General features: G+C 36.2%; 2 protein-coding genes across 2 annotated transcripts; one reads left to right on the top strand and one right to left on the bottom strand.

Annotated features, from left to right (window-relative positions):
- Positions 1 to 1,186: 1,186 nt before the first annotated feature.
- Positions 1,187 to 8,521, bottom strand: LOC104904112 (retrovirus-related Pol polyprotein from transposon TNT 1-94). Its single transcript, XM_010692303.4, has 4 exons — positions 5,858 to 8,521; positions 5,285 to 5,647; positions 4,037 to 5,233; positions 1,187 to 2,913 (listed from the first exon to the last, which is right to left on the bottom strand). The coding sequence occupies exons 1-4, from the start codon at positions 8,519 to 8,521 to the stop codon at positions 1,519 to 1,521; spliced, it is 5,619 nt and encodes a 1,872-aa protein (XP_010690605.3). The 3' UTR covers positions 1,187 to 1,518.
- Positions 8,522 to 20,912: 12,391 nt separating this feature from the next.
- LOC125493700 (uncharacterized) lies at positions 20,913 to 25,497 on the top strand. Its single transcript, XM_048637190.1, has 3 exons — positions 20,913 to 24,470; positions 24,611 to 24,964; positions 25,417 to 25,497. The coding sequence occupies exons 1-3, from the start codon at positions 20,913 to 20,915 to the stop codon at positions 25,495 to 25,497; spliced, it is 3,993 nt and encodes a 1,330-aa protein (XP_048493147.1).
- The last annotated feature ends 1,081 nt before the right edge of the window (positions 25,498 to 26,578 follow it).

The following is a 26,578-nucleotide window of genomic DNA, read 5'->3' as shown; positions in this document are numbered from 1 at the left end:
AGCTGTGTGGCTCCATGCTTCGTGCTGTTATCTCTCTTATATGGGTGATGGCTTCTGGCAAAACTACAGACTGCTTCTGATTGTTAAGACATCTCATTTTTCATGCTGCAAACATCCTTTTATGCAACCCTTGTAGCTTTCATGACAGGAGTTTATGTGGCTACTATGATGGAAAACAACCCTTGTATGTGCACATACAACCCTTGTAGCAGAGTGCCATATTTGTATGTGCACTCTGCTCCATTGTTATTCTGATTACATGGAAAACAACTGCAGAAGACGGGTGAAGTAATCGCAGGCCATGATTAATTCTCTCCCGTTTTTCTACACTGCGTTGCTGCCTCTTCGACTCTCTTAAAATGTATCTTTTTTCAATCTTTCCCTAGCAGTTAGGGAGTTGAAAAATTGTTTGTGATACTCTCCATCGTCCTATACGGCTATATGCATTGCAGCAGTAACCTGTATTACTATCTCCAGTCAATTGTACTCCATTCAGAACTCTTAATTTCGTTTGCTTTCCAAAAGACTTTCAAAGCTCTGTTATAATTGTTCAATCGGATTTCAAAGGGATTAAGACTTTGAATTATCATTTATGATAGCCAATATAAGACTTATTTTTTTTATGCTATGCAAATGCTAACCCTGTATACCTTGTCTTAAGCCAGTTGTAGCTAGTTGAGTGCACTAGTCCTACACATTCATCGTTGTTTTATCAATGTTATTCAAGGAGCAGTTCCTATCTTCCTTCTTTTTTGATGATATTGTTGATATTAATTCCTCTTTTTCTTTGTGTGAATGTGTGTTCATGTTAAGAGAGTTGGAAACGCAGTTGCTCATTCTGTAGCTAGATGGGAAGTTGTTGATTCTGAAACTGTTTGTACGACTTTGTTTTCCCAAAGCCTTCAAACTTTAGGGAGGTTAGACTTAATATAATTTTTGGCTTTGTTTTCCCCTTAAAAAATTTGTTCAATAGGAGTATATTGAAAAGTCTTTTAACACATTGTGTCTAATCCTTTTGGATACAATTAAAAATACAAAGGAAGTACATTTTTTTCATTTTATGTTATGAGCTTTACTTGCTTCGGTAAATTTATCTCCTTTCACTAGTTGATGCTTGATAGGAGTATACTATGATTGATATGAAAATTACTAATATTACATATTGAACTTTTTTATTCACATTCAATAAACAAAAATTACTACTAGTATTGCATGTAAAACCTTTTTCAGGTTGCCTCCAATAAACAAAAATAATTAGATACAATTTTTTTCTGAGATTAAAAAATGAAAAATAAAATAGATACAAAAAACTAAAAGAACACATGTCTCTGTACCATTCCCCTAAAATAACATCTAATAAATCTACTTAAACCCCTCTCAAATCTTTATATCCCCCATCTATCCAATAATTAAAAAAAAAACCACCTAATCAATTAAATTATAAATAATAATTCAATTACTAAAAGCTCTTTTTTTCTCAAAAAAAAATAAAAATTACAAAAATCTCTACCTCCACTTTCAAAATGGAACAATATCACTGCAGTAAAAATCATCAGAGTAATTCCCAATAGACTTTTCATCAGGCCAAGAATCCCGGAGTAATTTCAACAACATTTGCGCCTTTCTTTTAGCGCGTTCAGTACAATCGCTTTGAACTAACAACAACAATTGAGTCAAAACACCTGCATTGACCGCCTCTCTTTGCAACCTCTCTGACGAAGAAGCGAGCGACAGCAACGCGCCAGCCGCGTATTCTGTCGCTCTATCCGACACTTTAAGGATTGTCTTTACTAGAAGTGGGACGGTAAGCGCGTGCGAACCGAAAGATGAACACCCTTGTGGAACTCTACAAAGGAGTTCCACAGTAGCAAGTGCGCGCTCACAATCACACTTGTCAAGCTCAGTAAGACGCGATATAAGCGCGTTTACTGCACCAGCAGATATCGCCTTATGGCGATGCTGCTTACTTAAACAAAGCGCAAATAGCGTCTTCACACCGATCTTCAACGCGCGTGGTGAAGGTGTCGGATTAGTCAAAATTGACACGACACCAACGTAGATTTCTTCCGAAGTACATATAAACGATCTTAGATCCGGAGATTTCGTTCCCGCGATAATCGACTCGATTAACGCGGCCGAGTTGACTCGGATATCAATCGAGGACGGGTGAAACAGTAAACTCACTAAGTATCCGACCTTATCAGGGTCGGATACGATGGAAGAACAATTAGGATCGGAGGGAGGAAATATAGCTAGGAGCGCGAGTGACTCGTGCTTCAACTCGGCCGAGTCAGACTCGTCCGAGTCGTCGAATAATATCGACACGAAAACATCACGCGCGTTGAGATTGGTAATGACAGAACGATTCTTCTCCGAGTCACGAGCGAGTCCTCTGAGTCGCCTCAACGAGTTAACACGATTCTGAACCAGATTCGACACCGAAGAAGCTTGGTTCAATAATGACCGTATGATAGACGGGTCAGCTGGTTGTTTCGGGGTCGGGATACGCTCGACCCCGAAAGAACGATTGGAAACACACCATTCTTGTATAAGCCTTCTCAAGGTGTGGTTCGGGATTAGAGAGAAATCAGAAAGAGTAGCCCGAGTTACCGGACAAGTAGTATTACCGGTAGCAACCCATGACTCAATGCTTTGCCGGTCGTAGGTTTGACCGGTACATACGGTAACTGGGTCCCGCATTAATTCCAAAGAAATCGGACACCGGAAATAATACGGGATTTGAATTCCAGCCGCGTCTAACGGCTCTAACGGAATCATCCCCGGAATTCTTCTATCTCTCATCGCTTTTCTTATCTGTAGATAAGAGACAGCGATAAAAAATGAGCGACTAAACACAGTGATGTAGAAGGGTGTAGGAAGACGGGAATTGTAATTTGGGATGGAAATGAGAAATTTGGTTTATGAAGGAAAGAATGAGGGAGGTGAAGAGGAGTATATATTCTGACTGAAGGGGACCTCCACACGTGTGACATTTACTGGGGGGAGTAAAGAAAGAAAGGACCGCTTAACATAAAACTGTTGGTGGTGGTGTTGGAGAATGTGATTGGGGATTTTTTGGGGGATTTAAATGAATTTTTTTTTGGTTTTACAAAGTGTTGGGTGTGGTCAAAGGTTAGACTAAGAAATGGGACCTGTGGGAATTTTGGCGTTGAGTTGATTTATAATATTGGAGGAAATTATTATATGTGGGGAAAATATATATTTGGGTTTTTGTAAGGATGTGTATTTGTTTGTCTGATATTGAATTGATTGGCATAAATTTTTGGTGTAAGGTGAAATTTTGGGGGTAATGAATTTTGTGCATTTTCTATCACTTTCCCGATGGATGGGTGGGTACTCGTTAGTGTTTGGTGGGTATACGTATAACTTGGGTGTATTCAATATTTTCAATGGTCAGTTTTTTGTGCATTGGATATTACTTTCCCAATGGGTGGTTATTGAATTGTCCATTTGTTTTTGATTTACAAGATATTATTGTATTCTTGCATTTAAGGATGTTTTTTTTATATTAATAAAGAAATCAAACACTTTTTGTTGAGCTGATTTAAGTTGAAGTGAAGTAAGTTGTTTTGAATTATACTAAAATTAACTAAGTTAAACTGAACTAAAATAAAACTCAAAAGAAAATGGATCACTAGTTGGTGCTTCTCGCCCTGTTACTTCCTTAGTGATAGGGGTTTGATTCTTGTTTGGAGTAGTGTGGAGTAGATTAGGGGTTATGAATAGATCTCGATTAGGGGATAGTAAGGTGTTGTAGTAATTCCCCTTTAAAAAAGGTGTTATGGTAATTGTAGAAATCAATAGTATTGACATTGATTTCAGTAGGAGAAGAAAGATTACAGCATGTAGTCTCAACTCATTAAGTCTAAAAAAATGAGCTGAAATCAAGTTTATATACAAGATAGAAAGAAGGAAAATATCTAACTTGTAACTAACTTGTAACTAACATTTATCACTTTATTACAAGAGAATAATTTATATTAAATAATTCCTATACTCCCCCTTCAAGCTGGACCTTAGATATGAGTCCAAGCTTGGCAGATAAGGCTTGATGCTGAGAAGAAGGAAGAGACTTAGTCAGAATGTCTGCAAGTTGATTTGCACTTGAAACATGAGCAGTTTGAATGAAGCCAGCAGCAACTTGCTCACGAATATAGTGCATGTCTCGCTTTAGGTGCTTAGTCTTCTCATGAAACATTGGGTTCTTTGCCAAATGCTCTGCTGAGGTGTTATCACAGTATAGAGAAATAGGAAGAGAAACTGGAACATGAAGATCTTCAAGTAAGCCTTGAATCCAGACTAATTCACTTGCTGTAGCTGATAAGCTGCGATATTCAGCTTCTGCTGAAGATTTGCTCACGCTTTGTTGCTTTTTAGTTTTCCAAGAAATCAGATTGGAACCAATGAAGACAGCATAAGAGCTGAGAGATCTACTAGTAAACTGACAGGAGCTCCAATCAGCATCAGTGTAAGCAGTAACCTTGAGGGTTGTATTAGCAGAGTACCACAAGCCAGTATCTAATGTGCCTTTCAAATACTTGAGAATATGTAAGGCAGCCTTCAAATGAGGAACTCTTGGTGAATGCATGAACTGGCTCAAATGCTGCACTGAGTATGACAAATCTGGTCTTGTGATGCCCAAATATAAGAGTCTACCAACAAGTCTTCTATACACATCAGGTGACTCAAGTAAATCCCCAACTTCAGGAGATATCTTCAAACCAGTAGATAAAGGTGCTGGAGCAACAAAACATTCTTCCATACCAGCATCTATTAGAATATCTTTAATGTATTTTCTTTGAGAAAGAAAAATCCCATTTGCATTTCTATGAACTTCTATGCCAAGAAAGTAAGTTAGATCACCAAGATCTTTTATAGTAAAGGCCTTGTCAAGAGCAATCTTGACATCTTCAATTTGTGGTTTAGAAGTTCCAGTAACCATAATATCATCTACATAGACTAAAAGAACCAGAAATTCTCCATCTTGTGTTCTGGTATACAAAGAGTAGCCTTGAGTAGATTGTGTAAAATTCAGAGTGTGTAAGAAAGCACACAATTCTTTATTCCATTGACGAGAGGCTTGTTTAAGGCCATAGAGAGACCTTTTTAGCCTACACACTTCTCCTGGCTTAGCTTTAGTGTACCCTGCTGGTGGAGTCATATAAACCTCTTCATCAATGAAACCATGCAAGAATGCATTGTTAACGTCTAACTGACACAAATGTCAGCCTCTCATAGCAGCAAGAGCTATCACAATTCTCACAGTAGCTATTTTAGCTACAGGAGAGAAGGTTTGATTAAAATCTTGGCCCTCAATCTGTTGATAACCAATGGCTACCAACCTAGCTTTATGTCTCTCTATAGATCCATCAGGGTTTAATTTTGTCTTGTAAACCCATTTAGATCCTATAGCTTTCTTATCCTTAGGTAAACAAGAAAGTTCCCAAGTGTCATTGCTTTCAAGAGCATTCAATTCCTTTTCCATAGCTATAACCCAATTAGGATCATTTTTAGCTTGGTTGTAAGTTTTAGGTTCAAGATGAGAAGAATTGACAGTGAATGATAAGGATTGAGAGTCATCTGAATTGGATATGTGTTTATGAGGAATATAACCTCCAATGAAATCCTGAAAAACAGGAGAAGGCTTAACAGCTCGAGATGAAGTTCTAAGAGGAACTGTAGGTTGTTGTATGGGATTTGCAGAATTATGGGTAGGTATAGAAGTATTAGAGGAAGAAATAGGTGAAGATTCAGGAATAGGAATATTATTTGAAGGTTCTTAGGTAGGTAAGGAAGTAGGTGTGTTATGAGAAGAAGTAGGACTGTTAGAAAGAACATGATTAGAAGAAGGAATTATATCATTAGAAGAATGATCATAAGCAAACTGAACAATTTGTGAAGAAACATTTTGTGGACTTTTAACATGGTGAGAAATTTTATATGGAAGGATGTTTTCAAAGAAAATAACATCCCTAGAAATGAAGATATGATGAGTATCAAGGTCATATAATTTGAAAGCTTTCTGACCAGCAGGATATCCAAGAAACATGCATCTTTTACTTCTAGAATCAAGTTTATCTCTTTGCAAAGAATTATTATGAGCAAAGCAAAGAGAGCCAAAAACTCTCAAATTATGATAATCAGGAACAACATTAAACATTACCTCAAATGGTGATTTCCGGTTCAAAACAGAAGAAGGTATTTTGTTCAATAAATGAGTAGCTGTAAGGAGACATTCACCCCAAAACTTCTTTGGAATACCAGCATGAAATCTCAATGCCCTTGCAATTTCTAGCAAACTCCTGTGCTTTCTCTCAACTCTACCATTTTGTTGAGGAACATAAGGCACACTTCTTTCATGAATTATACCCTTATCAGCAAACATGCTCTTACAAGACTCCTTCACTACTTCAGTGCCATTATCAGATCTAACCCTTTTAATTTTCTTCTGAAATTGGGTTTCCACCATGGCTAAGAAATCTTTTATTATCTTTTCAACTTGTAACTTGTTATGTAACAAAAAAGTCCATGTAACCCTGCTATGATCATCCAAGATAGTCAAGAAATATGAAGCACCATCCAATGTTTTCACCTTATAAGGACCCCATAGGTCTAGGTGAATTAGATCAAAACAAACAAGAGCTCTACTGTTACTTACTGAAAATGGAAATTTATGCTGTTTAGAACAATAACATACACCACAATTGTATTCTGTAAGCCCTTTGCAATTATCAATATCAATATGCTTCATTTTGGACAAAGAAGGATGTCCTAGTCTGGCATGAAGTAAATCCAGTTGAGTTCTAGATACATTCTTATTCTTACTCACACTGGTAGCAGTTTTATTGGGCAATCTAAGCATATTCACACCATTTACATCATCAATTACATTGTCCACTATATTGCAACCAGCAGCTTCAGAGATACCAACATTGCTTCTTGAATTCTGGAAATCAGAAGAGCAATTCAAATAGTACAGACCATTTGTTCTGGTTCCAGCACCAATCATCTCAGACCTAGAAAGGTCCTGGAATGAACATCCATATCTTGTAAAATTCACTTGAACACCATTTTGTTCAATTAATCTACCAACAGACAAAAGATTGTGCTTAAATTCTTGCACTAATAACACACCAGATAACACCAGTTTATCATTTAAGACAACATCACCTATCATATCAACATGCTTAGTACTCCCATCTGGTAAACCAACCTTAATTGGCTTGTTTAAATTTCTTTTATTAATCAACATACTTTCATCATATGTCATGTGATCACAGGCACCAGAATCAACAATCCACAAATTACTCACATGACAATGAAAGGAATGAGATGTAATACCTGCATAATTTGCACAAGATATGCCATTAGAGTCTCCAGCTTGAACCTGTTTACCCTTCATGGCTTTCATGACTTCCTGGCATATGGCATTCAACATATCAGGACTAACTCCATTAACTCCAGTAACTTCAGTTGTGCTATCAAGAGGATCAACCAGTTCTTGGTTAGAGTAAACATTTGCAGCAAGTCTAGTACCATTAGACTGATTTCCTTTTGAAGCTTTGATGGTATTGTACCATTCAGGATAGCCAATGAGTTTAAAACACTGATCAGCAGTGTGTCCCTTGCCTTTGCAATGGCTACAGTGCTTATTCATCTTTTCTTTCTTTAATTCTCTCCAGTCCTTCTTACCTAACACAGAATTGTTTCCTCTATAAGCTTGAGTAGCCATGGCACTGCTTTCAGCTACCATGTTACTCACTTCCTTCTGCTTCTCTATTTGTTGAGTAATAGAGAATACTTTATTTATACTAGGTAAAGGATCCATTGATAATACATTAGTTACTGTATTATCAAATCCTTCATTGAGTCCAAGAAGAAACTTCATCATTCTTTCTTCTTCTTCAAATTCAACCAATTTCTTCAAGATAGAACAACTACATTTATTTAATGCGCCACAAACACAAGAAGGAAATGCCCTGAGACTCTTCATTTCATCCCACAACTTCTTTAATTTTCCATAGTAGGTAACGATAGTCAAGTTTTCTTGTCTGAGATTGTCAATCTCCTTCCTCAACTGATAGATTAATGGACCATTCGACTGTCCAAATCTTTCAGTTAACTCTTTCCACAAATCAATTGTTGTGTCTATATATCCAAAATCATCCGCTAATTCAGCATTCATAGAACTCAAAATCCAACTAACTACCATGAAATCAGCACGCTTCCATTTATGATAGTCTATACTAGTTACAGAAGGTTTCAAGATCTCACCATTAATAAAACCTTCTTTATTTTTCGCAATTAAAGCACGTCTAATATTTCTATTCCATCGAACAAAATTAACACCATTGAATACAGTAGCAACTAAAGAATAAGTTGGATTATCAGAAGCTGCTATGAAAAATGGGTCAAGATTACCTCCATTGTTGTTTCCTCCATGATTATTACCTCCATTATTCGAACTTTCAGTATTCATAGAACCTTTTTCTACTGCCATTTTGATTATTTCAACAAGAAAATTCAACAAGAATCAACCAGATTGATGCAAGAAAATTTCGCAATTATGATCGCAAGAAATTTTCGCAACAATTTTAAGAGATCTCACCAATTTTTAGAAGAAAACCTCAATCTCAAATTGAGATTTCAGCTCTGATACCATGTAGAAATCAATAGTATTGACACTGATTTCAGTAGGAGAAGAAAGATTACAGCATGTAGTCTCAACTCATTAAGTCTAAAAAAATGAGCTGAAATCAAGTTTATATACAAGATAGAAAGAAGGAAAATATCTAACTTGTAACTAACTTGTAACTAACATTTATCACTTTATTACAAGAGAATAATTTATATTAAATAATTCCTATAGTAATTTATGCTACCGGATTTTAAAAATGAATTAGCCAATTCATATCAATAGTCTAATAACTATGTTATGCAAACATAATACTTTAATAATATCTCAAATAACCAGAGGGATCAACAGAGTGCTCTAGCTACTTAAGCTAATCTTTCCTTTTCTTGCAAGAAAGTGAGAGTTCGGATGGAGGAAAGCCCTTAAAATTCTTTTGTCGTGTTTGACAAACTCTACATTACTAGCTAGATATAAATATTTTAAGTTATTAATGACGTGTTTTCATTAGGTGAATTTGACTCATCTCATAAATGTGAAGTATTATTTAATTCAATCTAAATTATATTAATTTTAGCTTTTCAAGTGAATTATGAATTGAGCTTTGTGTAGTCCTTACTGAACTTGCATTATACAAAATTATGTTTCTAAATCTAATTCATAGTGTTCCTAATGAGTTTTTTTTTTTTCAAAATGGAGAGAAAAGAACCCAACGTACATATATTATTTCTTTTCAATTCGGTTATCTACCGATATTGATGTTCTTCCGCAAAAGTCAAATCCAAAGATAGGTAAATGAATATTTGACCTTAAAACAGGCCTTATGACTCCTACAGTTTTTCATAGACCTCTCACTTGTTATGTAGAGAATATGTTTCCTATATCATTTTTAATTTTGACGAGGTAATTAGAAATAAAGATGTGAAAATGATGATATAATTCATGTAGCACATATATAATGAGAGACATAGATTATTGCAAGCCATAAAAAGTACTCTACAATAAGATTGAGATTTAAGTAATGATACTGTACATATATTCTAATCCTTTACTTAACAAAACAACTTTTCCCTACTATACATCATGAAATTGGACAGAAGCTTTTCTTTTAGTAGGAAAAGGCAATAGCTAATTATAACAATTTCACCTTTACGTTAAGGTGAGGAACAAGAAACCATGCATCTTCAACAGTGATATTTCTATGTCAAAATAGAAGTCAAAAGGCAAAACTATGAGGCTTTTGAGTATTGACTGAGGTTACATATATTTAGAAGTCACTTTAATTAAATTACAAGTAAAGTACGTAGTAAGGAGCTAGAAACGATTGACACACATTTCATTAGGGTTCAACAACTAATTAAAGAGGGATGTAAATTTGTGATTGATGAAGCTAAGGGTGCTTCTAGGATAAGATTAATTATATACTATCAAAACCTTTAACCAAGATCATTTTGCTTGATATCATTTTGTGATATACTCCTATCATAAAAAAAAAAAGTTTATGGTCAAAGTTAAGATATACATAATGCAAAAGTTAAAAAGTTACGTTATAAATATTGTAAAATTGAAGAAGTATGTATACGGTCAAAAAATTAAAAATTTCACCACAAATAAAGTACTTATAAGGTAGGAGGGAAAGAATCAGTGGAGATAGTATGTACTCCTTCTGTTTCATAATATAAGACATTCACGCTTTACAAAAATTTGCTTTGATCACAAATATCTCTCAGATACGATAAGTAAAAGTTATAAAAATTATCGTTGGATTCGTCTTGAAAAATATTGTAATAACATTATATTTGAAATTTTCTATCAACATAAATTGAGAGTAATTAACAGTCAAAATTGGACCTCGAACATCGTACGTGTCTTATATTTTGAAACGGAAGGAGTACTAGTATAATAAGCATTATTAAGCAACCCAATTATTATGCAGCTGGTGCCTGGTAGCGAATGTGGAGTTAATAGACTGGTTAGCTCGTGTAATATTTTAAGGAATCGAAGACCGTAGTCTAAGTTCATAAATGATAGACACTTATTAATTGTTATTGGTAGTTGTCTGCTGATACAAATTAAAGATAGCTTTGATATATATTTAGGTGTAAGATGATGTAATTGCCTAAGTAGGATTCAAATTAATTGCGAAATGTAGTCTCACAATTTGTTTCACATTTATGCCACTTTGTTTTATTAGTTTCTTTGATTAAGAAAATGTTTGAGTAACTTAGGGTTGCCAACCCTCTTAGATACATTAGAATAAAATATTAATATGTATGTAATAAATGAGGAGAGAAGAGATATAAAAATAATGTTTTAATGTATTCCTAACCAATGAAAATTCAATAATAAGAGGGTTGGCAACCCTTAGGATCACTCAATTTGTAATCAAAATCATAACAACACTTACAATCACTATAGTTAAATTTTGTAATCAAAATCATAACACCACTTACAATCACTATAGTTAAATAGGAAATTTTGGTTCAATTCTTTTTATGTCATTTTTTCCTCCAATAACTTAGAAGTTTCATTTACTATCAAACTTTCTAGCTAATCAGTCTGCGATTATGCATAATCCGGTCCAAGTCCGACCAAGTCCGGATATTGGTCGAAAAATAACTCGGATCGGGTTTGGAGTCAGATGTTCGAATTTTATGTCAGATCGGATTCGGAGTTCGATGTTACGTCGGGTCAGATTCAGATTTTCGGAGTCGGATGACTCGGATTTTAAATTCGACTTCTTGTAGGGTCGAAGTCGGATTATGCATAATCTGGTCCAACGTGTTGACATCCCTAATTACATGATATTAAGAGTACTAAAATTTTTAACTTAGATCCAGAAGAATATAGATGACTAATAAGTTCAAACAAGATTACAACTTAAAACTAATATTTTTTTTTCCATTGTGAAACAATCTTACACACATAAAATATATACAGAGTTCTACATACGCATCTTTTAATATCTCAAAATCAAAAATTAAAGATCGATATTACGTGTAAGATAAACTCCACCAGTCAAATAGGATTAAAATTAAATCTCCTCCATGAATCTAGTCAAATAAGGATAAGATTGGGTTATCTTCATGAATCTAATAACATTGGTAGAGTTATCTTCTAATTGTAACAATGTTTTGGTCAAAAAAGAAAACTTGACATGTAAAATGAATGAAACAAAAAGGGAAATAGTAGTTACTTAAAGATGAAACTGTTATTCTAAAAGAATTAGAGGATATGGTTATTAGTTAGATATTACAACTATTTAGTCAAAGGTCAAAGAAAGACAGAGCATGGAATGTGAAGTAGTGAAGAGACCCAGGTTGTCTTCCTTTCATTCTCCTCCACTCCCCCACTCACTCATCACTCACTACAGCCCACATCCAAGCCACCCACGGGCCCCACTCAACGAAACTGTCACGAAAATCTCCTCCGTTTTGTGGGGCCCATTATAGTTGCTTCTATTAAACCACACTCTCATAGTTGTTTATGGTATTGGTGGCCCAAGCTACTTATTTTTAACTGTTTTTTTTTTTTTTGAGTTTGTCTTGTAAGAGATCGGCAGATTGCTTACTTTTAAATTAAAATTAAACAATGGTAAGTCCAATATTAAAAAGAAAATTAGTCTAATAATGATTAGGATAATTTTGTTTCGATGATTAATTTAATTTATTTAGTGACTAGGTCTATTTTTATATTAAAATAAGACAGTCTTTTTTAATAATTTTTGCTTCTTTTATATCATTTTTTTGATGTATGTGTTGTGGCTAGTGGTTTTATTAAATGTTATGTTTAAATTATTTTTAGTAGTTGGCTATTTGTATATATTTTGTATGGATAAGGGAAGTTTCCTTTGCATTTAAGTCATATACCTTCTAACCTCAACTACTTCCTTTACCAAAAATATATATAAGATATTATTTGAAGAACAACAATATTTACTAACCTACTTCTAATTGTATTTATATAAGATATAGGGGGTAATTATTGATACTAATCAGTATTGTTATAAAAATTGTTACATTATTGGCGAATTTAGACAACTAATAAATCATGGTTGTCAAAATTGGAAAAAACCGGCAAAATGTGAAGTGATCATACCAAGAAATTGATGAAGAGATTGTTGATGGCTTTAGGATTTAGACATTACAAAGGATGTGGTAGTAAGACAAGGTTAAATTCTAAGTTGCTTGCTTTTCAAAGTCGGGTGAGTGGTGACTGACGTGTTATTACCTAGTTATTTGAAGTTACTAAATTTTTTTATAATAAAAGTGTTAAATAGGTTTCAATAAATTATAATTAGGTCAAATTGCTATCACTAAGTAGATTTATTTCCATAAACAAATTTAGTTTATTGGATGATATGCTTATTGACAAACGTGAACAAGTTCATGAATTGTGGACTTCTAGTGCATTATCATAAGACGTGAAGCGATTGAGTTAAATTTTATAATTTGTACAATTGTTTTTAGAAAGTCCAAAACAAAATTGCAATATTTACGAGTACGTGCATGCTTGAGATTACACCCAATTTAATGCATTATCGCACATGCATGTTGTGTGCCTTCATGAGTGTAGCCAAATGTTGGTGATGGGCGGAGAAAACTTTTTAGGTTGTCCATGAATATAGATATAGACCTCTTGTTAACATTCTTTAGATTTATAAGGAACTCATATTAAGATAAATAGTTTGTAAATTGAAGTTGAATATAAATGTTGGTGATGGTATTTAAAATAAGATTCAATAAAATTTAAAGGCCACAAATTTAACTACTATTTAACATTTTTAACCTTGAACTTCGAATATTTAATTTGAATTTATAAGATAACTGTCATTTGAAAGATAATTCTCCTTCGAAATTGATATGAACCAACTCGAATCCGAAATACTTGAATTCTAGTTGGCTCCAATTGAGGGGTGTTAACGAGCTCAACCAAGACCGAGCTTGGGTTGCTTGGCTCGGCTCGGATCGGATCGGCTCGGCTCATAACATATTTAATACAAACTCGACCTAAGTCTTGAGTTTTTTGAGCTTAAATTTTCAAATCCATTTTACCTTAAAACTCAAATTGAATTAAAAATTATATTACAACATCTCTCATAATTACGCTTAAGCTACTAGCTTTGAGTTTTTCACAAGTATTATGCACAACGAAATTACAACTTTTTATTAAAATTTTATACTATGGAAAATAAAATGTATCTAAAATATATTTCGAGCCTATTCACGAACTTCTCGAATTGAAATTTACTACGATCAATTCTAAAAAATTTCAAGCCGAGCTCGAATAGTTTCCAAGCCAGGCTCATTAACACGCCACCGTCTACCTCGTAAAATGCTCCATACATAAGAGCATACATGACTGATGACTCCATGAGAATCACATTGCAAAATGGATCACTAGTTGCAACGTAAAATGTGGAACGAAACTACGAAAACAGTTAGCAGTAAAAGCAACAGAGAGGCTAGAAATCGTTGATCACTTGAGTGAGAACTTAGAAGAATCTAGCACATGGCAGAAGAGAGTATTTTTGTGAATTGTAAGTGTGTGAGAAAATAAAAATAAAAAAAGGTGTCGTTTAGCGGCGGTTGCACGCGTGCGAGAAGGGAGTGCGTGGCACGAGTGAAAGGCCAAACAAAAGGATCCGCCAAATAGTGTCTCTGGTCAACCCGACACACTTGCCGGGTACAGCTTACTGTTGCTCCCTTTCTTCCCTTTCTTCCACGTGCTACTTCTCTTCCTTTGCACGTGTGCCAGCTAATTTCCCATTTTAAGCAATACCTATAATTATTATTTGTTTTTTTTACTCAATTCTCATTTTTATTCATTGCTCACCAACTAATCTACAAAGTTTAGGTTTACTCCTCCATTAATCATTTCATTGGGGGACTCAATTATTTTAAGCAGGGTAATAGTAATTATATGTATAGTGGAGTTTAGATTCATACAATATTGTTGTTATGTAGTCCAAATGATGACAATCAATGCCTAATCAAGCTCCATTATGTATGCGTAACATGATAACAACGCTTTCATGTAGATTTAACTTTTTAATTATAGGACATAGACACATAGATAGCCAAATAGATGTAGTACAAAAACAAACTTGCTTGGTAGAGGTGGTGGGGAATTCACCTTATGATTTGGAGGTCACAAGTTTGAACCATATACTATCTACTTATGTTTGGGAGTAGGGATTCCCTCACATCCCCCTACTCTCAAGCGTTGGCCTTTGTGGCTGGATTGACTGACTTGAGCGAGGTGTTGGTGCAATAAGGTCCTTTTTCTTACCAACAGATCCCTAGTGGAGGCCCAAAAAAAGATGTAGTACGAAAGACTATTATAAAATAAGGAGTATAGTTCTTTTTCTTTTTAGTTGCACTATTTTGACTTATGCACTAATTATATACCCATTTTGAAGATTTTTTTTTATTTTATTTTTATTACGGTGATATCATGGACAAATTAGAGAACATAAGCGAAGTCAAATATTTTTATAAAGGAGGGTATTAATTAGTAATCTTCTTACCCCCATTCTCAGAGAAAAAAAGTTTCATCTTATTAAGACGTTAAGCTAAATCTTAAATTGAACATGGCCATGTTAGAGCCTTGGATGAACTTCCAAATCAAATTTTGATAAGTAAATGAGAAGAATCAGAAAACACGGCGATAAAAGTAAAAGAATATAATCCCCTTAAAAAGAAAGCAAACAAATTTAATTTAACAATTGTACCGTCTCAATTAGATTTACCATTTATTTAAATGTTAGTAGATCTTTTTATATGTCTAGTTGCAATAAAATAAAAAGTACTCGATAACTTCAAATCAAATCTATCTTCAATCAGATAAGCTACATAATTACCTTTAACTTAACATTACATCAACTTCCTCTATGTTTGTATATATCCTACTTTTGATCCCTATTAGATAGACATAATCAATAATCTCAAATAGAGTGTTACATTAAGTATAATATTAGAGACTAAAGAGCTAAAATCCAATACTATAAAACAACCAAAAATATGGTCACATGGTAACACTAACTCACTAATTGTATAGAATTTATGCAGGGTTTGTTTGGTTGTCTATGGTACGGAATTCTTATAACAGATCCATGGATTAATATGAACTACAAATACTATAGGAAAACTAGAAGAGTGAAAAAATATTATCAATTACAACTAGGATGTTATGTTTTTAGAAAGGACAATTTTAATGTACACATTTTTAGATTTGTTTTCTAGTTGATTTTAAATTTTTGTTTTACATTTTTTTTGGTTTGTACTAAACTGTACACTGTTCTTTGGTCTACTCTGTTCTCAACAGTCTTGATTACTCAAGCTGAAGTACAGTCAACAAAAGGCTACTGTTACTGTTTTTGAGGTTTTGATTTGTTTCTTAGTTACTTTTTTTTTTTTTTTTTTTCCTATATGGACTGACCTAGAAAAGAGGTTCAAATTGCATAAAAGCATGTGACACTTTTAATTAAATACAATGGTTTATATAACTTTATATCATAGGAATAGTTATATAAATGATTCAAATAGAATTAGTTTTTGTAAGGCTTCAAAATCCAATGTGGATTTGATTGGTGTTTATTCGTTTCATTTCATTGATTTGAGGAATGGAAATGAGAGAATTTGATTGGATATGTTCTACAATTTTGTGACAAGATCTCACCATTTCTTCGTCAGAAGTTCTTTTTTTTAAAAAAAAAAAATTCTTTGTTTGCATGGTTTGCACTTTGTATAATCTTTATAACCAATTTTTGAGGTTATAACTTATAATCATGAAACTTTTTTTCCGAAATAAAAAAAAAATCAATATACGACTCCAATTAACTACTTACTATTTGTAAAAGGATTAATTCAATCAAAAATTTAAGCTGATGGTTGAAACCCTAGAAATATATCTATACTCTATCACGCCCCTCACGCAAGAGCTGTTGGGCCTGAAGTGTGGATGCAGCACATGACTCCCTCATACTTGGCTCTAAATATTCCACTGAAAAAGGAGGGGTGAATTAGATTTGAACCTATAACCTTTTTGTCACACTGGCTCTTGATACCATGTTAAGGGACCAACTCAACCAAAGTTTAAGTTGATGGTTGAAACCCAAAAATAGATTTATACTCTATCATTATTACCATTAGGGGTGAAAGTTATTCGAATGAAATCCAAAATCCAATCCAATCCAATTCGAATTAGTAATTCAGATCAGATTCAAATTGTGTTCGAATTGGATTCAGATTGAGATTTTTTGAAACATTGGATTTTCATATTGGACTTGATTGAGGGTAATTGGATCCAAAAATTCAATATAACCGAATAGTAATATGTCTTGTATTATGTATTTGAATTCGGCTTAAGCGCTTAACTGGTTTTTTTTTATAAAAAAACCTATTACATAGCCTAATACACATAACACCTCAACCCTTCCCCTAAAATCTAACTGCACTTAATTTCTCATTTCCTAGATCTACTAGGCTATTGTTGTGCTTAATTTATTTCATCGAAAAACAAGAGTTTTTAAAAAATCGAATTCAATCTAGACTATGAAAATTCGGATTGGATCGGATCGGATTCGAACCCTAATTGGTTTGGATTCGGATTGAAATTCAAATTTTTTTCGGATCGGATTTGGATTAATCCAAACTGCACACCGAACTTTCACTCCTAATTACCATCTCGTTTAAAATTTCAAATTTTAATTTATCCCATACATGAACCAAATTTCTTATTCAATTCCTAGATCCGTAGCCGAACTACATCACTAGGGCCTATTTATTAAAATTTCCTCGATGTTTTGATTAATACTTCAGTCTAACCAACCTTGGCAAAGATGGTGTGCTTTATAGAATTAGAGCATTTTTTTTTTATATAAGCAAGAAATAAACTTTAATTTGTAACCTAATTGAGGAGCTCCTCCAGTGCTACTAACTATCATTACCAACTACTAATTTTAAGTTGAAGCTTCAGTTGAGCTATTTCTTGGAGAATCTCTCATCCACTAAGTACAAAATATGTGGAAAGAATGACCAAACATAGCATTAGCAAAGCAAAATCCACTAATTTTAGCATTAATATTAAACCTATAGCAATACTCTAAAGTGTCCTCTAAATAAGCATCACTAATTATAATCACTTTGATATCCATCATGACGTATTTTAACATAGCCAAAAGTAATAAATGTGTAAAGCTTTTTTTCACGCTTCACTAAGAAGATTAATTCATGATTTGTTAATTGCCAATCAAAACGTACATTTGTTAAAAAGATTGCAAATAATTTAAGGGCTTGTTCTCTTCGATATAAAACAACTGAACTGTTGAACTGAATTGAACTGAAATGAATAATGATTTGTGAGAGTAAAAGTATTGTCCAAGACTGAACTGAAAATAAGATGGGGAGAACAGACCTAAGAATATAGTTTATTTTTTTAATATATTTTTTTCCATCTTTTAAAAGTCATATAAAAAAGTATATTGGCGCTTTGTTAATGATGGTAGATGTTCACCTTTTACATTCAAAAGTTGCTTATGGAAAAGGACCAAAAAAAACCTAGTCAACTAGGAAAACTTTCTCTCTCTAGAGAAAAATCCTCCCTTTTGGGAAACCTAACCCAGGCGACAAAAATCTTCTGAAGCCGCCTCCCCTCTGCTAATCCTGTCCCCGTCGTCGACAAGTGTTCTTCATGCAACAAATTTCTGAATCCAAGTAAGCGGTGCCTCGATTACTGCTTTCATTTGTCTATTTATTTACTGCTCATTAACACCCTGATCCACAATCATCAACATAAACTCAACTACCATCTACCTCCATTAAGTTCACCAAACTTTACCTTCAATCAGTAGTAAATACCTTTAATGCAAAATGAACCACCATTTTCACCATCACTCATCAAACCAGAATTCACCACATAACCAACCCCCTCTAGCCACAAATATACAAAGGATGGGAATTCTAATACAACCGCCACCTCCGAATCTCAGTAACCAATCAATAAATTGGGCACATGCAGTTGTAGGTATGTTTTTCGATAACTCCCCACCAAATTCAAGCTTTGTTTTTAATATAGTCAATAACCATTGGGAAACACGTGCACCCATCCGTGTGTTTCGAACTGGGCCTTATTTTATCCTTGAATGTCAAAATCCCAATGACAGAGATGCGATATTGTTCTTTAATACATCCTTTATGGATGGAAAACCAATCACTTTTAGGCCTTGCTCTGCTACTCAGATCCCGACGAGTATCAATTTTAACATGGGCAGAATTTGGGTTCGGGTCCATGATCTTCCTTGGGGCTGTCTAAACACGGATTGGACGGTGCGAATCCTTAGCCATGTGGGGTTGATAGAAGCTATTGAAAACCATGGGGTCGGTCTTCCAACCCAGCCTTTTTTAAGGGCAAAAATTATTATAGACTTAACTCAGCCACTTATACCAGGATGTTTCCTACCGACTGAAGGAGATCGAGTTTCATGGGTGTTTTTCCGCTACGAAGGCGTCTTTAGGTTTTGTAAGGAGTGTGGGTGCATTGGGCATAACACAGGCAGATGTAACTTGTCAGCTTTTGATGCAACAAGGATAATTCAAAGAAGGGTGAGAGAGTTGGAAAGAGATGGTATGATGGTACTGCAAACCCACTCGGGCATCCCCCTGTACACCAACATGATCCGTGGGTTAAATGATCGTTTCCTTCACCGCAACCCTAGGCTCAACTTAACCCAAATCCACTCTCATATGGAAGGACCACAATATGACCCATATTTATATCCCCATCTATACCTCCATGATCATGGGGAAACGGATAGTTCACCAGAGGACTATTATGATGCTACTCCGGACTTTCAAAGACACAACATGGGGCCCCATGACCAATATTATTCGGATGAAAATTCGCAAAATCACACGAATCCCCCTCCGGACTTCTCCAATGCGTCTCTCCAAAACCGCACTCCAATAAGGTGGGAAGAAAATGTCACACCGTCACCGGGTAGGCGATTTGGGCTGAGCCCCGACCCAGGAGCATCTATAAGTTGGGCTCCTAATTCTCCTCAATCCTACCAAACCCATATTAGAAATAATATTGCTCTTGACTTGAATATGCCACCAGATCTCAACACTCCGGCGCAACCTGAACATCAAGATACCAATAGCAGGCCTACGCCGACTAACCAGAATGGCCTTTTTCATCAGCTGGGCATATCCAATTGGGTCCATAAATCCTCAGCACTAGTACGCTCTTTATGTGGTGGGAAGGATATTTTAAGGCAAACTACTCAACCTCTTTCTCCACATGACGAAAACCCTATACCACCAAATACTTTGGAAGGACTTGTCCTTGAGGGTTGGGCTCTGGTACCTCCGGGGCCGCAAGAAGCTGGGCCCAGCAACTGGGTTGACCGAGCTCAGGAACAAGCTCTTACTGCTCTGCAAGGAGAGGTGCGAATTGGGCCCATTACCCCACACATGCAAGACATCTCAGATTCCAGCCTTGAACCAGATGAGTTTCACCATATTTCTCTTTTAATTAATGAACGATTTCGTATTTCCCCCCCTCCCATAGCCGATGTTTTTAATCCATTGCTACAGGGGCACCAAACCCATCAAAGGGAAAACATTCGACCATATGTGTCTGATGAAATATATTCCCCCACCTCTCCTTTGGAAATACTCCAGGTTAATGAAATGTCCAGCCCACTGGTAAATCTTCCTTATGAGAATACCCATGTTACTGAACCACCAAGGGCATTAACCACTGGGAACCCGGTTCTAGCATCTATGTTCATGGGAAAACGGCGACGTGATGATCCCTCTAATCAGAGTCAGTCTTTGGATTCCTTCTTCAGGTTCGGCAATGACGAATTCGAAGCTAGAATGAAACGACAGAAAAGGCGGATGGAAGAATGGGATGCCAAAGGGGGTTTCACTATTTTTACTGGTGAACCTGAACAACAGATGAGAAGTAAAGCTATCACTGATGTTGACATGGCAATGGCTTTTGGTGTTCATCAGGACACATCTCTTGGGGGCAGGCAGAGAGGTAAACGAAATGCAGGTGCTTCACCACAACAACAGCTATCTCTCTGGAGTCAAAAGAAGTCAAAGGGAGGAGTTACAGGGACTTCACACATGGGTGATGACAACCTTTCTGAAAATCTGGATATGGCAGTTCACTTGAGTTTGGCTGTGGGAAACTCGCAAGAAGGTCACGACAGGGACGTGGTTGACCCAAATCAACCACGACAGTCGCCATGAATGTTCTATCCTGGAATTGTCGAGGGCTAAATGATCCAACTAGTCCGACAATTCCTTACCTCAGATGGCTTCTTGCAAGCTATCACCCATCTTTTTTGTTTTTGCAAGAAACTAAAACTAGTGTAAACAATGTAGCTAGTATGCTCCGTTCAACTTGTCCTACTTCCTTTAGTGGTTTTGATGCTGTAGATACTCGTGGAGGCATCGCTGTTTTTTGTTGGGGGCCGTACAATATGGATGTGGTTGATCTCTCTAGGAACTTTGTACTATGTAAAATAACTTCAATAAATGGGAAGGTGTGGCACTGCCTTTTCTTGTATGGCGAGCCTCAAATAGAGCATAGAGCAACCTTATGGAATGAGTTGAAACACCGTTTGCACCCTTACAAGAATTATCTTATAATTGGTGATATAAATCAGGTTGAATACTATTCAGACAAAATTGGGGGAGCAACTCTTATTCGTGGTTGGGAAGATTTTGTAACCTGGAAACATGAACTACACTTACGAGATGTTCCTTTTTATGGCCCTCGCTTTACATGGACGAATAACCGCACTGATTCGGACCTTATAATGGAAAGGTTGGATAGGGCCTATGCTTCCCCAGATTGGTTCGAGAATTTCCCTAACACCCGCATACAAAATTTCCCTATCATCCAGTCAGACCACGCTCCGATCTGGCTCCAAACTTTGCCAAGTACTTCGGCTCCTTTGCGACCCTATCAATTAGAAAACTGGTGCCTTCGCATCCCGGAGGTAATTAATATCACTTTGGAGGTTTGGCAGATCTATATTGCGGGATCTGCTATGTATCGCTTATCAAAGAAACTGTCACTTCTTCGTTCACGGCTTAAATCTTGGTGCCTAGACAAGAGGATGTTCTGGGGAGTCAATTGGAAGAATGTATTTAGTACGTTACAATTCCAAGGCAACCAAATTCAAACTCTTGACCAAGGTGTGTCGTTAATTCAGCGACACAGGTCTCTAATGAATGAGGCCTCATTAGCACTCACTTACTGGCAACAACGATCCAAAGACCGACACCTCCAATTGGGGGACATACCATCAAAGTACCTTTTCAATCGGCTTCGTCAGCACAAAGAAAGAAACTTTGTTTACATGCTTCGTAAGGAAAATGGGGAATGGACTGAAGATTTCGAAGACATAACTCAGAGGATTCAATATTATTTTAAGGACATCTATCATGCTTTGCCGAATCATAACCTAGACAATAGCCATCAAGGGGGCGAGATTGATTGTGTGCTAAGAGAACTTAATCTACCGTGTATTTCAGAGAGGGATGCCCAACTACTAACCTCCCCTATTACGGATCAGGAAATTCGCAATGCAATCTTTGATATAGCTAACGACAAATCTCCCGGTCTCGATGGCATACCAGCGGAGTTTTTTAAGTTTCACTGGGACATTACAGGAACGTTGGTCATAGAAGCCATTAAAAGATTCTTCAGTACAGGTCATCTCCTGCGGGAATGGAACAACACATTACTAGTTCTGATTCCGAAGGTCAACCCTCCGGAAGAGGTTAGCCAGTTCCGTCCAATAAGTCTCTGTAATGTTATTTACAAAGGCATTGCAAAATGTATGGTCAACAGGATGAAACCCATGCTTCCATCTCTAATTGATGAATTTCAGAATGCCTTCGTCCCGGGTCGTCACATGGACGATAACATATTGATCTCTCATGAAATCACTCACATTATCAACAAACAAAGATCGGGCAATCAACACCTCGCGGCTTTGAAACTAGATATGAATAAAGCTTATGACAGAGTTAACTGGCTCTTCATTTTAAAGATCCTACAAGCTTATGGATTTCCTAATACCTGGGTACAACTAATACAGCAATGCATTACAACTGTCTCTTATCGACTCCTAATCAATGGAACTGTCACTCCAACCTTCTATCCTAAATGTGGGCTTAGACAAGGTGACCCGTTATCTCCGTACCTTTTCCTCTTCTGTATGGACATTCTTTCCCGAATGACTTCGCTGAGAACGGACATGAGATATTTTCAGGGCATAAAAATTGGTAAGCAAGGGCCGACAATTTCTCACCTTTTCTTCGCTGATGATGCGCTCTTCTTCTTCAAAGCTTCAGAAAAGGCCTGCCATGCTGTTAACTCTGTGGTTTCCCGCTTTTGTCTGATTTCGGGGCAGATGATAAACAGACAAAAATCTTTTGTGAAATTCAGCCCTAATATCCCTATTGAACACCGTCAAAAGTATAAGGAACTGCTGCAGATGGAGGACAAACCAACTTTGGGTTCGTATTTAGGAACTCCAATAGACATTCAGGGATCCAAGATCCAACATTTTACTCCTCTTCTGGATACAGTATCGGAAAAAATTGCTAAATGGAATTACAAACAGTTATCCCAACCCTCCAAGCTTATCATTATAAACTCCATCCTGGTGGCCACTATTATGCATCAGCTAGCAGTCCTCCCTATCCCGACGACTATTGCTAACAAGCTGGATGCTATGTTGGCTCGGTTTTTTTGGAAAAACAATCAACAAATAGGGATTCACTGGAAAAGTAAAGCGATCCTACACCAACCTCGAGGACAGGGGGGACTTGGCATACGGAATGTGGGGTGCTTCAACACGGCGTTACTCATGAAAAAAGTTTGGCGCATCATACAGCACCCACAAATCCTTCTCTCCCGGGTTTTTCGATCTTCGAACCATCAGGAACCATGGATTCGCAACACAAAGCATAAAATGTCGCTTGGCCGACGAGGCATGCTTAAAGCAAGCCAAACTATGAAACAGCTCTGTGTTTGGAAAGTAGGTAATGGTCGATCCATTCATGCGGCTTCTCAACCATGGGCGAGTGGTAAGATCCCCCTATTCCGAGACCAAGTCAACATACGGACAGCTGCAAATTTGAGTGTCGCAGACCTTATCCTCCCCGATCATCAGGGGTGGAATTCGATGGCAATTAATAGGCTTTTCCTCCCCTTGGATGCTCGACTAATTCAAAGTATGGAATTACCATACCGGTCAGATGTAGAGGATCGTTATTTCTGGCCTTTCACTCGATCAGGCAATTATTCCACGAAATCAGGGTATGGAATCATTCTACAACACCAGCAAAATGAAAACTACAGCATGACCTCCCCAGTAGGGCTGCCATTCTTTCGCCACCTCTGGGGTATGAACATCATGCCAAAATGGAAACTCTTCGTATGGAAGTTGTGGCATAATAGTTTGGCCACTTCTTCCAATCTTCATCATCGGGGTATTACGCCCCAATCTCAGTGTGCGACATGTTTACATGATATTGAAGATGTTCAGCACATTTTCAGGTTTTGCCCTCTCGCCATTGAGGCATGGGATGGCTCTGACCTAGGGGTTCAACCGGTCACACCGATTGAGATATCTCTGGGAAATTGGCTAGAATACTGGATGGCAAAATTCATTCAGGAAGATGGGATGAGGAGTCCCCGTATCCCAAAATTCATAGGCACTTTGTGGGCAATATGGAAAACTCGGAATGGTCAAGTCTTCCGAAACATCCGTGCCACGGAAGAAGTCTTCAACAATAATATACGGGCCAGTCATATTCAACACTCCAAATTTATTGCAGAAGATAGACCGCCACTGCTTCCCCCCCTGCCCCCAACTACGGACCTCCTCCGGGCTTCTTCAATATTAATCTTGGCACCTTACAGGGCGACAACCCGGAGGTAGTGATCCAGATTGATGGTTCTTGGGAGAAATCTACAGGGCATGGAGGAGCTGCTTGGATGGCAATACAAAGCTTACGACCACCACAAAGTGGGGGGCGTTACCTACTCGCTACCTCGGCTCTTCAAACGGAGACTGTGGCCTGTTTTGCTGCCATCAAATGGGCACGCACCCTACAACTCACGAACATTCTGATACTCACTGATTCGACGCTACTGGTTACTCTCCTGGGGTCCAATTCCGCAGATGATATATCTATCCACCACACTCTCCAGGACATTCGGACAGAGGCGGGAAAAATACAACGTTGTCGACTAATGAAGGTTAACAGAGAACAGGTACAGGATGCTCACAAGATGGCGCAGCTGTGCCGTAGTTGTAGAATTAATCTAGTGTAATGTTGTTCTGTACGTTGCTTTGATGTCAAAAAAAAAAAAAAAAAAAAAAAAAAAAAAAAAAAAAAGATGTTCACCTTTTACTTCTTTACTTGATTTTGACCAGAGTGTAAAGCTTTTTAGTTTGATTCGATGTGGATTAAGTAAACGTTTTAATTCTTTGGACCCTATAATTACAATGGAGTAGTATACTAATACTTTATTTAGGTGTATAATAAAATGGATAACGTAAGAAAAAGCAGGATTAGTTGAGGCAAAAGCTGTTTTTGTTAGGTCTTTTTCACTTTTCTGCATGAAAAATTAAATATACTTAATTAGTTCAAACTGAATAATTAAAAAAACAAAATCATTAACGTAATGTGCATGATGATGTTGATTGTATTGTCTGACATCAGTGGTCTGGTCTTTGGCAAATGCTTCTGTCACTTATTACTATTGGATTCATTAAGCATGATCATAATTACCTTTCACTTTGATTCCAACTGTTTCATATTAGTAGATTAGTACTACGATAATAGAGTGGTCCATCAATTTATATTATACTCCACTTATTAATCATCTCTTAGGTTACTATTTTCAATCTACATTCAATGTATAGACTACATATATGTATAAACCTTTTTTTTTTATTCATATGAGTCACGAAGACAGTACAAAGTACAAACAAAGGAAGAGGGATTCGAACATGCTTGTATGTGACTTATCGTTTACAACACCTCAATCCTAATCACTAGGCCAAAGCATCCTTGTATATGTATAAACATTTGATACACTATTGCAACAATAAGTTCGGAACTTCAATCCCATAATATGGTCCATCACTACCTAAAATCTAAAACTGAATTTTTTTTTGTCATTTATAGCTTATCCTTACGATTGTAATAAGTTGGAAATGAAAGAAAAACAAATAAGTAGAGTTATAACTTATATGTGCCTATTCTGTAAATACTAATATAGTTATGAGTTCATTCATCATATATTTGGGTCCCTGTGTATGGTACATTTAAGACTAATTTATGTTTATTTGAAATTCTTCTATTTAGTACATTTTGTTCATTTGGGTGATCTCAAACGAGCAATGAGCAAAAAAAACAGCTTTGTGTTCACCATACTCACGTACATCTAGGTATATATATGATAAAATTTGTAATATATTTATTATTTTGCTGATGTGATTATAAATGTAAATAAGTATCTCCAACATAAAATTTATATAGTGATGATTGGATGAATTATTTAATCCGTCTATGTAGCATGTCCTCACCTGTAATGGCGGATCCACCTTAAAAGTAGGGGGGCACTTACACCCACTTGGCAGGAAAAAATCTCTAAAGCTTTATGAAAATGCATAAATCAATTAAAAACATCTAACATAACAATATTTATAAAGTTTATCAGTAATATAAGTGACACCGCTATACATTAGTTCTAAATCCGTCACTACTCACCTACCTTCATATAGAACTATAGAAGTGATAGAATATAACGGGTCCCATGTGGCTAGGCTAAGTAAGTCGGCCCGTTTAAAGAAGAAAGGGATGCGCATAAAATAAAGCT

This window comes from Beta vulgaris, chromosome 9 (assembly GCF_026745355.1).
Source record: "Beta vulgaris subsp. vulgaris cultivar EL10 chromosome 9, EL10.2, whole genome shotgun sequence".
NCBI classification, from domain to species: Eukaryota; Viridiplantae; Streptophyta; class Magnoliopsida; order Caryophyllales; family Amaranthaceae; genus Beta; species Beta vulgaris.
This window is presented reverse-complemented; position numbering and strand designations above follow the sequence as displayed.

Bases quoted from the DNA above. Each gene is read 5' to 3' on its own strand.
- LOC125493700 (XM_048637190.1), top strand. From the start codon at position 20,913: ATGAATGTTCTATCCTGGAATTGTCGAGGGCTAAATGATCCAACTAGT. The intron at 24,471-24,610 runs GTCTTCAACAAT...GGCACCTTACAG, and splicing joins ACATCCGTGCCACGGAAGAA to GGCGACAACCCGGAGGTAGT. The intron at 24,965-25,416 runs GTACAGGATGCT...GTCTGACATCAG, and splicing joins TGAAGGTTAACAGAGAACAG to TGGTCTGGTCTTTGGCAAAT.
- LOC104904112 (XM_010692303.4), bottom strand. From the start codon at position 8,521: ATGGCAGTAGAAAAAGGTTCTATGAATACTGAAAGTTCGAATAATGGA. The intron at 5,648-5,857 runs GTTCTTTCTAAC...CCTGTTTTTCAG, and splicing joins TAATTCCTTCTTCTAATCAT to GATTTCATTGGAGGTTATAT. The intron at 2,914-4,036 runs GTCCAGCTTGAA...TCATAAACCAAA, and splicing joins AGCTTGGACTCATATCTAAG to TTTCTCATTTCCATCCCAAA.